Genomic DNA, 12132 nt, shown 5'->3' on the forward strand with positions numbered 1-12132 from the left:
CATAGTCTGAAGATCTTTTCTAGTTCATTCATACTTATTCTGCCAAATGCTAATATATTGTTTATAACTAATCCAAGTAGACAAAATCTATCCACTACCTCAACATTTTTCCATCAGTGGTAAAGTCAATGTTTGTTGTCATGACTTATTTATACTGAGCTGAAGCTGATCTTTTCTTTAACTTTGCTTATAAAAATATTCAGATGTTCCTGATTTTCCACGATGAGTGTTTTATCCAAAGGTTATGGATGTTTCTTTCCATTAGCCTTGAATCCTCAATCATCTACGTCCAGTCCTGCTTTGCTTATTGTTCATGTTCACATACAGGTTGAACAGGAATGGTGATAGAATACAGTCTTGTCTATTTCTTTGCCATTTTCTGACATAACTTTGTCTAGTTTTCTCATTAGAACAATGAGATGCTCTGGTATTCCCATCATCCTGAGGACAATTCATGCTTTTGTGAGGTTAATACAGTCAAAAGCATAACTCTATTATAGCTTTCATTTAAAACACTATTGTAAATACCAACTTGTACTTTTTTCTGATGCAGTCACTTCAGACACTCGGTTTATTGTAATAAAACAGATTTTATTTTATGAAAAGTTAAAAGATTCTGCTTGACATATCCCACTGTTTACTGGCAATCACAGTTTACTGGAACAAAATGACAATACTGAAACAAAATTAAACACACATGTAACAGCACTTTACCATCAGTTAAAGTTACATCTGATCAGAGAATAAATTTTTTTCTTCGGAATAATAAAATAAAAATATACTTTCATATGTACTGAACATGCCAAGTTAATCTGCTTGACTTAATAGAACACCAACGTTTTTGCCTTGCATGTTTAACATGCACAGTTTATTCACATTCTATTTGTTCAAATATTTCAGTGATACCTCCTACACCAGTTCTTCTCAATCTAATCATAGAGAATTAGTAAAAATGTTTTTTTTTTTTTTAGCTTTAAGCATTCCTCAGATGTTACTGGTTGCTGATAACATGCCCAAACATTACCATAAGCATGTTGGACATCCTATTGCGAAACAATAGGCATCAGGCACTGATGTGGGCTTGATTTCCAATTAACATTCCAAATCAAATCACCTCAAAAGTGTTCAATGGAGGTGAGTTCCACACTAAACTCACCATCTTATGTCTTTATGGACCTCACTTTTTAGCACATTCATGCTAAAATGGGAAATGTCCTTTCCTTTACATGTGCTTATTTACTGCATACAAGGGATTTTGTATACAGCAAGGCAATATTTACAATAATTAGAGGGGGAGTGCTTATACTTTTGGCCACATATTGTATGCCAGGGGCTGAAATAGAACAAAAATTATCAGAGAGGATGAAGAACCTCGGTCAGATTTTTTTTTAGATTAGGGTTTAGAAATAAAAGGCAAAAGAATAAACACACTTTTGAAGAATAATGCAGCCAAAACAAGCTCACATTCAACTGCTTTTTTTTAAATGTGAAGGCATTTATACATAAATATTCTCACTAAAATACATTCATTCAAATACAAATGTACAATCCAGCCAAGCTTAGCAAGACAGAGCAGCAGTACTATAGACCTTATCAACACAGTGCATCCAGTACCATAAACTTCCCATTCAGTGTGCAGTGCAAAAAGAAGATCCTGTCTTCCCATCTAGAGGTCATACCCACTCACCCATTGCTAAAAAAATAAATATTTAAAATAATTTTTTTTCATCTACCTGAGAGAGAATAGAAAGTGAAAGAAATTCACCAATAAAGTTCATCAGTAAAGTTGTAAATAAAGGTCTGGAGTTGATTAATGATCTTGTGCACAGTTCACCTTTATTTCACTAAATAGTCTTCTTCAGCCCAGGGATCGTCAGCTCATACCTGGTTTTAAGAGAAAAGAAAAACAATTTATGTTCATTTATAGCCATAAACAAACAATTTTTTCAACTGTTTATGTTCAAGCAGTTGATTTTTAAGTAGATAAATTTAGAAATGCTGATTTTATTCAGCATTTTGGTTTATAAATCAACAGATGTCCAGGAGATGAAATGACACATTGGTCTACATTTATAATCTAATTATAATCTATAATCTTTGGGTAAAGAAAATGACCCTACACTCACTGTCCATTTTATCAGCTGCACTTACCATATAGAAGCACTTTGTAGTTCTACAATTACTGACTGTAGTCCATCTGTTACTCTACATACTTTTTTAGCCTGCTTTCACCCTGTTCTTCAATGGTCAGGACCACCACAGGACCACCACAGAGCAGGTATTATTTAGGTGGTGGATCATTCTCAGCACTGCAGTGACAATGAAATGGTGGTGGTGTGTTGGTGTGTGTTGTGCTGGTATGAGTGGATCACACACAGCAGCGCTGCTGGAGTTTTAAAATATCATGTCCACTTACTGTCCACTCTATTACACACTCCTACCTAGTTGGTCCACCTTGTAGATCATTTATTGCCGCTATTTGATTTATTTTTGGTTGGTGGATTATTCTCAGTCCAGCAGCATTGCTGTGTCTTATCCACTCATACCAGCACAACACACACTAACACACCACCACAATGTCAGTGTCACTGCAGTGCTAAGAATGACCCACCACCCAAATAATACCTGCTCTGTAGTGGTCCTGGGAGAGTCCTGACCATTGAAGAACAGCATGAAAGGGGGCTAACAAAGCATGCAGAGAAACAGATGGACTACAGTCAGTAATTGTAGAACTACAAAGTGCTTCTATATGGTGAGTGGAGCTGATAAAATGGACAGTGAGTGTAGAAACAAGGAGGTGATTTTAATGTTATGGTTGATCGGTGTATATAATCCTTAGATGGCAAATTTCATATTGCAATAAACATGTTTAAGTTCTGTGGTTACAAAAAAACTAACAGACAGTGGCAGTGAATTTCACACAAGGAAAACCCCCAGTGAGAGTTGTAAACATCAGAGATACAGCTTTGTTTTTGGACAGACTCAATATTCATGAATGACCCAGCAGCACTTAAAAGCAAAAAGAAATCCTGTGTGAGATTTTGATATTTACTCCACACTGCTGTCTTCACAGCCCAGTAGATTTATGGATCAATATCGAAAACAGGGAGCATACAGAACTCAATATACTTACACATTTGTGAAACCCTTCACCAGATCCACTTGGGCCAAATCAATCAGGACCTGCAGACGGAGGATGAATAGTGGTTTTACTGAGTTTTACTGGTAACAACCAATGAAATATGAATGTCTGATTTCTTACCATGCCAATCTCCTTTCTTTCTCTTGTGTGAAACATTCGATTGTTTTTCACAGAAACATCCAACTTTCTGGTCTTGGCCTCTTCCAATGGTACAGAAGTCTCAAACCTGAGTAAGTGTACACGTTCGGTTAGCAGGGTAATGTCAGCAGAGCTACAATCCCCCCATAATGTAATTTACTGGAACAAGTCCTTACTTCTCATCAAATATAGGGTCCACTGTCTTCTTCTTAACTTTTGTCCGCATGCGATTCTTCCATTTTTGGTCAGGAAGCAGGTAAATGCGAACGTAAGTGTCCGATCCACTGTCGCTACAGGGGAACAAGTTCCTAGCAAGCAGAGATAGAAGACATAGTGTTGTCATTTATCAGTATTGTACATTGAATCAGCGTAAATGCTATAAGCAGATAAAAAAATGCTAAACATTGCATTGTAAAGTTTTTCTAAATAGTAAAAAACTTATAATACAATCCATGACATTTTAAATACAATAAAACCAACTAAAGAATACTGTATATCCATAGTGGTTAGCATCCCACCTGCAATTATTGACTGTCACAATGAGCTTGTTTCTTAGTGTTGCATAGCGGATAGACATCTGGATCTGACCAAAGCTGCCCTGGTGATTCATAATGGCACTGCAATGCACACAGAATAGTCAACATGAAGGTAAGTTGTGCATTTTAAAAGTTATATTAGCTAAAAAACAAACAAACAAAAAATACAGATCACTCACTGTCCATTTTATCAGCTCCACTATAGAAGCACTTTGTAGTTCTACAATTACTGACTGTAGTCCATCTGTTTCTCTGCATCATTTGTTGCCCCCTTTCATGCTGTTTTTCAATAGTCAGGACTCTCCCAGGACCACCACAGAGCAGGTATTATTTGGGTGGTGGGTCATTCTTAGCACTGCAGTGACACTGACATGGTGGTGGTGTGTTAGTGTGTGTTGTGCTGATGGAGTTTTAAAAACACCTCACTGTTACTGCTGGACTGAGAATAGTCCACCAACCAAAAATATCCAGCCAACAGCGCCCTTTAAGCAGTGTCCTGTGACCACAGATGAAGGTCTAGAAGATGACCAACTCAAACAGCAGCACTAGATGAGGGATCGTCTCTGACTTTACACCTACAAGGTGGACCAACTAGGTAGGAGTGTCTAATAAAATGGACAGTGAGTGGACTCCAGCAGCGCTGCTGTGTCTTATCCACTCATACCAGCACAACACACACTAACACACCACCACCATGTTAGTGTCACTGCAGTGCTGAGAATGATCCACCACCTAAATAATACCTGCTTTGTGGTGGTCCTGTGGGGGTCCTGGGCATTGAAGAACAAGGTGAACGCAGGCTAAAAAGCATGCAGAGAAACAGATGGACTACAGTCAGTAATTGTAGAACTACAAAGTGCTTCTATATGGTAAGTGGAGCTGATAAAATGGACAGTGAATGTAGAAACAAGGAGGTGGTTTTAATGTTAAGGCTGATCAGTGTGTATATACATTAGGGGGGTAAATTAGGCCACCTTTGTGGTAAAAATAATTCAATGTTTGATTTTGGCCTTCAAAAACCAAACCATATTGACACAACATATCTTTTATTTACTTTATTACTGTACATAGTCTTGTATAAATTAAATCTTTCTCTTTCTCTAGCAGCAATGCTAATTACGGCACAGGAAAACTTCCTATTTTAAATATTTATATTTTAAAGTGTCAAAGTGCTTCATATTCTTAAAAGTAAACGTTTTTGTTCGCTTGCAATACATGGCGACCTCTGGTGGGGCAAATTAAACGTTTTTTAACGGACACCCTGACTGGTTTGCACCCTTTTACTGTAATATACCAGCGTTTTAACTCATTGTGTATTAGCTTATTAGCTTGTTGTACTGTTGAATTTATGTTCCTTACTTGGTGCACTAGATAATGTACTACATAATAGACTTATGTTTCTTACATAATGCTTTAGGTAGCGTATTAGTTAACAGATTTAGGTTCCCTACATAGTGCACTAGATAGTGAATTAGACAATTGGTTTACGTTCCCTACACAGTGCACTTGATTGTATATCAGATCACGGATTTATGTTCCCTACATAGTGCACTACATAGTGTATTAGATAACACATTCATGTTCACTACATAATGCACTAGATAGTATTTTAGATATGAATTTTTGTTCCCTACACAGTGCACTAGATTGTATATCAGATTACAGATTAATGATCACTACATAGTGCACTAGATAATATTTTAGATATGAATTTATGTTTCCTACGTAGTGCACTAGATAGTGAATTAGACAATTGATTTATGTTCCCTACACAGTGCACTAGGTTGTATATCAGATCACGGATTCATGTTCCCTACACAGTGCACTAAATAGTGTATTAGATAACACATTCATGTTCACTACATAGTGCACTAGAAAGTATAACTAGATGAAGATTTGTGTTTCTTACATAGTGCACTGAATAGTGTATTACATAATTAATTATGTTCCCTACATAGTGCACTAGATTGTATATTCGATCATAGATTTATGTTCCCTACATAGTGCACTAGACAGTATATTAGACAATTGATTTATGTTTCCTACACAGTGCGCTAGATTGTATATCAGATAACGGATTTAATACTCGATCGGGGGAAAAAAGTCTGTGTCGCCTGCGTGCGTGTGTGTGTGTCGCTCTTGGCCGCTCGTTCTAGATTCCGGGAGATTCTATCTGTCTTGCGGACATCAGGGAGCCGCTATGTATATGCGGGAGACTCCCGGAACTTGGGATGTCTGTGTATATCATTTAACTACAACAAAGTTTAGGGTGTACGGTCAATAAATAATGAAATACGAATCATCTTTTTCAATAACAAACCATGTTAAATACAAACTATCGCACTTATATGCCAAATGCAAACTGAACTATTACAACATACTGTAGCTAACCATGATTGAGATGATTTAGCACTCACTCTGGGTAAGGGACCCCTTCAGTCAGGTCGAAGCGTGACGACGCGATGGAGTTCTCCGAGAGGAGGCTGTGGGAGTCGTAGCGGCGCATTCCAGATGATTTGGTGGACCCTAAGCCGCGAGTCTCTGGGCTCAGGAAGGAGCCTCTCCGGGAGGGCATGCACTCGCTCTGGAGCCCGCCGGTGGAGCTGGCAGAATTGGGCATCTGGGACAGCGTGGAGGCTTGATTGTTCAGCTCAAGTTTGGAGGAGTTAAGACCATTCTGGGAGAAGGTTTGCTGGGGCTGCTGAGACTGAAGGGCATTGGCTTGAGGCCCTACTTGAGGTTTTGGTACTGGAGGGTTCTGAACTTTGGGCGCGGGCTTTTCCAGCTTCAGGATCTTGGATGGAAAAGAAGTTGTTAAAGAATCTGTATACAATGCGACAGACGTACGGAAGTAAGAAAAGGTATGTGCTAGGCAAAAGTATGTAGACACTCATACAATTATTTAGTTTGAGACGTGTGCTACCAAAACATTTGTTTGATGCACATAGCCAATCAATTTTAACTGTGTGTGGTATTAAGTCCAGAGCATTAAGGTCAACACTGTCAGCTAGCAAAGTCTGCCTTTTGCACGACAGCTACCAAACTGAAAGCGTGAGGGCTAACACATGCTTCCTCCAAGGCATGTCAGGCAAGCCACAGCATCTTTTCTGGGACACTATGGCATCTTTCTACGATAGCAGAATCCAATCCAGAGCCGACAGTCCTTATATATAGACATATTCAAATTGTTTAATGAGACTACAAAGCTTAAGACTTATTTTATTCATATTTAAAAATATGAAGAGTTTTGGATATTGCTGGAGGAAGTTCACATAAAAACAAGTAAACATGGAGGTCTTAATTTGAGAACATACCCTTAGAACGGCTTTAAGCTTAAGCTGGCTATTTGCTCCAGAGCGTTCCAGAGGTAAGCGCTGGTCCAGGGTCAGGTCTGAGATACCAAGCAGTCGACTCAGAGGCAGATTGAGCATGCCCAGTGATGTTTTCTTTTCAGGCACCATTACCTGAAAAAAAATTACAAAATATCAGAAAATTTATCCTCTGTGGAACTTATTTACTGGCATTTATGGTTAAAAGTACATTATATGACCACAATTATGTGGACACCCCTGCTAATTAAGCTCATGTGTTTTAGCCACAGTCACTGCATAGTCATATAAATTCAATTATGTAAAATATGTTCCAGCATAACTGAGCCCCTGTGCACAGAGTTAGGTAAATAAAAGACATGGTTTGACTAGTTTGCTGTGAATGAACTCCATTGACTTGTACAAATCTCAATCCCAACATCATTAACAACTTTGAAATAAATTAGAATACTGATTGTGAACAAGGCCTTCTTGTTCAATTGTCTATTGACTAAATTGAATAATCAAAATATTGTGGACAACCCTAAAGCAAGAGGGGGACAACTCCTTAACAATGCCAGTGGTTTTGGAATAGAATGTTCAACAAGTTTAGGTTTTTGGCCATATAATGTTTGTGATAACGGTAAAGGCACAAGATCCCTCAAAAACTGGTTTATATCCAATTCAAATCAATATAAATTGCATTAATATAAAGTCATCATACCTGAATGTTGAGCATCTGGCTTTCCAGATTGTGCACGAAGAATGTAAAACACTCCTCAAAAACAGGATCTCTGGAGTTATACACAATCTGAAATAGAAGAAACAAACATTGGATTTACAATCATACTTTTTTTTTGAAAGAATAACACTATACACCGATCAGCCATAACATTAAAACCACCTCCTCATTTCTACACTTACTGTCCATTTTATCAGCTCCACTTACCATAGAGAAGCATTTGTAGTTCTACAATTACTGACTGTAGTCCATCTGTTTCTCTGCATGCTTTGTTAGCCCCCTTTCATGATGTTCTTTAATGGTCAGGACCCCCACAGGACCACCACAGAGCAGGTATTATTTAGGTGGTGGATCATTCTCAGCACTGCAGTGACACTGACATGGTGGTGGTGTGTTAGTGTGTGTTGTGCTGGTATGAGTGGATCAGACACAGCAGCGCTGATGGAGTTTTTAAACACCTCACTGTCACTGCTGGACTGAGAATAGGTCACCAACCAAAAATATATCCAGCCAACAGTGCCCGGTGGGCAGCGTCCTGTGACCACTGATGAAGGTCTAGAAGATGACCAACTCAAACAGCAGCAATAGATGAGCGATCGTCTCTGAATTTACATCTACAAGGTGGACCGACTAGGTAGGAGCGTCTAATAGAGTGGACAGTGAGTGGACACGGTATTTAAAAACTCCAGCAGCGCTGCTGTGTCTGATCCACTCATACAAGCACAACACACACTAACACACCACCACCATGTCATTGTCACTGCAGTGCTGAGAATCATCCACTACAACCACCTAAATAATACCTGCTCTGTGGAGGTCCTGTGGGGGTCCTGACCACTGAGGAACAGGGTGAAAGCAGGTTAAAAAGGTATGTAGAGAAACAGATGGACTACAGTCAGTAATTGTAGAACTACAAAGTGCTTCTATATGGTAAGTAGAGCTGATAAAATGGACAGTGAGTGTACAAACAAGGAGCTGGTTTTAATGTTATCGCTGATCGGTGTATGGCTAAATGACAATAAATATGTGGACACCCCTGCTTTAAAGGTACTCTTTACAGAAGGCATTTAACCAGATTTTGAAGTGTGTCTTTGCAAACTGGGTGCCCGTTTAGTCAAGAGAGTATTTGAGATTTCAGACACTGATGTTGGATGAGAAGCCCTGGCTTATTATACCAGGTTCCACTGTATCCCAAAAGTTTTTAATAGGGTTAATTCCAGGGCTCTGTACAAACCACTGGACAATGTCTTTATATTTATTTATTTATTTATGCCCAAAGTCACAGTCATACTGGAACAGGGACATATACCTTTTCCAAACATTCGTATTTAATCATCAGGTGGTTGCTAAATCATCTGAACTTAATAATTAGACGTAATGTCCATATACTGTATATTTTTTGTCCATATTATCCATTTGGCTAATGTTAAAAAAGGCTACGTTTGTTTATTTTGTTTCTATAAGACATGTGATCCAGCAGAGGGCCCTAAAGATCTACATTTGTCCCAAATCAATGTTTACAGTCATGCAAACTGAATGCAAATTAAACCTTGCTTTTCTGGCTTTGCTCGTCTACGGAGAACTTCACATATGAGCTGGGGTTGCTTTGCCTTTTAGTGAGCTGCAATGCACAAGAAAAAAAGAGGAAAATGATTAATAAATACTAAAAAGAATGTAAGAAGAACAGTATTAAGAGATTCCTTTACTTTGTCTACCATACACAGAGTTTGGGACATTATAATATAAATATATCTGCTGAACGTGTTTCATTACCCTGTAGTCCAGCATTGTCTATAATTATTTTTTAAACAAAGACAGGTTTATCAAGTCCCCAAAGTGATTTACAAACCAAACCCGGTTTCTAAGCACAAGCTTCAGCTGTCCACGTGTCAGATTTCCCAACTGATATGTAACTCAAATGCTTTTTGTTTCTTTGACCAACACATTTGCATTCCTGATCTATGCAAGATAGTAATATATGAGTCATGTGAGGAATAACTGCATGGAAACAAGATCATGTGACACCCTTTGTGTCACAATTTGTCAATATGTTACATTCTGTATGTGGACACCTAGTCATAAACTTGATGGATACTGTTCCAGAACTGTGGACATTGATGTGAAGTGGTCTGCAACAGTTTGCATAAAAACTCTTTCCTGTTTCAGCATGGTTGTGTGCCAGTGACCAAAACCTTAATAAAAAACATGGTTCAACTCCAGGAAACACATATGGGATAATTTGGAACATCAGAGCCAAGGCTATCTTGTTTGACACCATTGCCAGACCATACAAATGGTCTGTTGACTACATGGGAACAAATACTTAAGCTTTTCCAAAAAAGTAGAGGATTAACTTTATATTAATGCCCATGGTTTTGAAATGGGATGTCAATCAAGTTCAAAGTCAATGTCTATTACTAACCCAGCTATTTACCTGCATTGATTTTTGGTTTGGTTTGTGTCCACCATTAACATTAGCACACACTGTCAACTGTGTGTCTTTACTGTCAACAAACCTCTAGGCGACGGAACAAATGCAAGTTGAAGCAGCACACAGAATACGAGAACACGTTAGGATGGGCCACACCTGCACCTACACCTATTTACAGGAAATTCAAGCCTGGTTTGTTGAGCCATTAAGCAAAACATTCACCTGACTCAGTTCTAAAGACAAATGTCTCTGAAGAAAAATGACTATTCTGATCAACAGATTTTTGACACTCTTAAGCTACAAATGGACTACAAATGTATTACATTTAGGCAAAATATTGTAGTTACCCTATATAGCCAAAAAAATGTGGACACTTGACCATTCCAAAACCATGAAACATTTACATTACAGCCTCCACACTATTTCTACAGAAAGAAATCTTTCCACAAGACTGCATTGTACACAGGGCCACATTGAAGATTTTTTTCCACACTGTTCCACAAAGTTGGAGGCATTTCATGTATTGTAAATACATTAATTAATACATCTCTTAACAATAGGTGTGGCTAAAACAGGGGAAAACAATTATTAGAAGGGGGGCCCCTCACATACTTTTGGTCATATAGTGCAAATTCTTTGATGACAAAATAGTGCATTGTAGCCCACAACTAATGACACCCAGGTTCATGTCTCAGTGGTGCCCCAGGTCTAGTTAAGTGCTCTACAGGCAAAATAGGCTGTGTCTGATGGAGGGAACCAGATGGAGGAATTCTAGAGTGCAGTGTATTCCTTTGTGCTTGTTTCGGCTTTATGTGTAAAACACATAAGAATCTAATAGCTAATGAGTGTCTGACAATGTGTGTGTGTGTGTGTGTGTGTGTGTGTGTGTGTGCTAGTCTGTGGTCACTTTGGCCAGGATAAATGTTGTGTATGAGGCAAAGGTTGACAATGCAATGCTGGGGAATACGGTATGTTCTTCTCAAAGGTCCCCTGAGCTTTTGATAATATAATGCATTGTAGATGGTAAAACGCCTAATTTCCCTGAAATTATTGCAATTGTTTAATAACACATTGTTCTAAGTGCATCCTTGCTCATAAATAACGTCTTTTACACCCACATTTCATATAATGTTCCAAATCCTCTGGAATTGAGTGAATCTGTACAGTCAGTTAACTTACCCTTGCCTCTTTGGACTGTTTTCGAGATTTTTCAAGCTGGGTGAATTCACTCTGGTCTTTCTGAAGGGAGAAACATAAGCAAAACAATTAGCAAAAACAACAGATTTCAAATGCAACCAGTCATACAAACTGTCTACCAAATCCTGTCAATTATTTAAGTTACATTTTGCATTTACAGTCAATCGATCTATCTATCAGACAGCCCAGCTGGACAATCTATTTAAAATTGTCAATTAGCTAGTGGAAGGCCATTGTCGTCATTTTGTAGTAAAATTTAGTAAAAAGGGCTGGAATAAAAATGTTAAAGTCTAGGGTCATGGTTCCTACAAATAAATTGCTCCCCTCAGGTTAGGGGGAGAACCTACCCTGTTGGAGTTTTGGAGTTTAAATAGCCCTGTATCTGGTTCTGAAGGACTCCGAAAATAGAGAGTCAGACTAAAGAACAATTTGGATCAGCAGCAGTTACTCTACAGTTCTGTGGTGTCGAAGCAAGAGCTTAGTTCGATGACAAAGCTTTCTGTGTACTAGTCAGCTAATGTTCCTACTCTCATTCATGATCGTAACCTGAGGGTAATTACTTAAAGAAGATTTGTGAATGCCAGGAATCTGTGGCCATAGATAATCTAGAATGATCTGCTTTGCCACCTTTAAGTACT

At 38.4% G+C, this 12132-nt stretch overlaps 1 protein-coding gene across 1 annotated transcript in view; it reads right to left on the reverse strand.

The window, feature by feature from the left end:
- Positions 1 to 1833: 1833 nt before the first annotated feature.
- Positions 1834 to 12132, reverse strand: part of esyt3 (extended synaptotagmin-like protein 3) — a 31790-nt gene continuing 21491 nt past the window's right edge. The window contains exons 14-23 of the mRNA XM_063006352.1: positions 11477 to 11536; positions 9416 to 9487; positions 7849 to 7935; positions 7131 to 7280; positions 6234 to 6610; positions 3799 to 3897; positions 3457 to 3588; positions 3263 to 3368; positions 3134 to 3183; positions 1834 to 1884 (exon numbers count right to left, since the gene is read on the reverse strand). Of these exons, the coding sequence (XP_062862422.1) occupies positions 1845 to 1884; positions 3134 to 3183; positions 3263 to 3368; positions 3457 to 3588; positions 3799 to 3897; positions 6234 to 6610; positions 7131 to 7280; positions 7849 to 7935; positions 9416 to 9487; positions 11477 to 11536 (1173 nt within the window). The 3' untranslated portion in view covers positions 1834 to 1844. The remainder of the gene's footprint in view (positions 1885 to 3133; positions 3184 to 3262; positions 3369 to 3456; positions 3589 to 3798; positions 3898 to 6233; positions 6611 to 7130; positions 7281 to 7848; positions 7936 to 9415; positions 9488 to 11476; positions 11537 to 12132) is intronic.

The sequence above is a fragment of the Trichomycterus rosablanca genome, chromosome 12 (assembly GCF_030014385.1).
Source record: "Trichomycterus rosablanca isolate fTriRos1 chromosome 12, fTriRos1.hap1, whole genome shotgun sequence".
Lineage (NCBI taxonomy): Eukaryota > Metazoa > Chordata > Actinopteri > Siluriformes > Trichomycteridae > Trichomycterus > Trichomycterus rosablanca.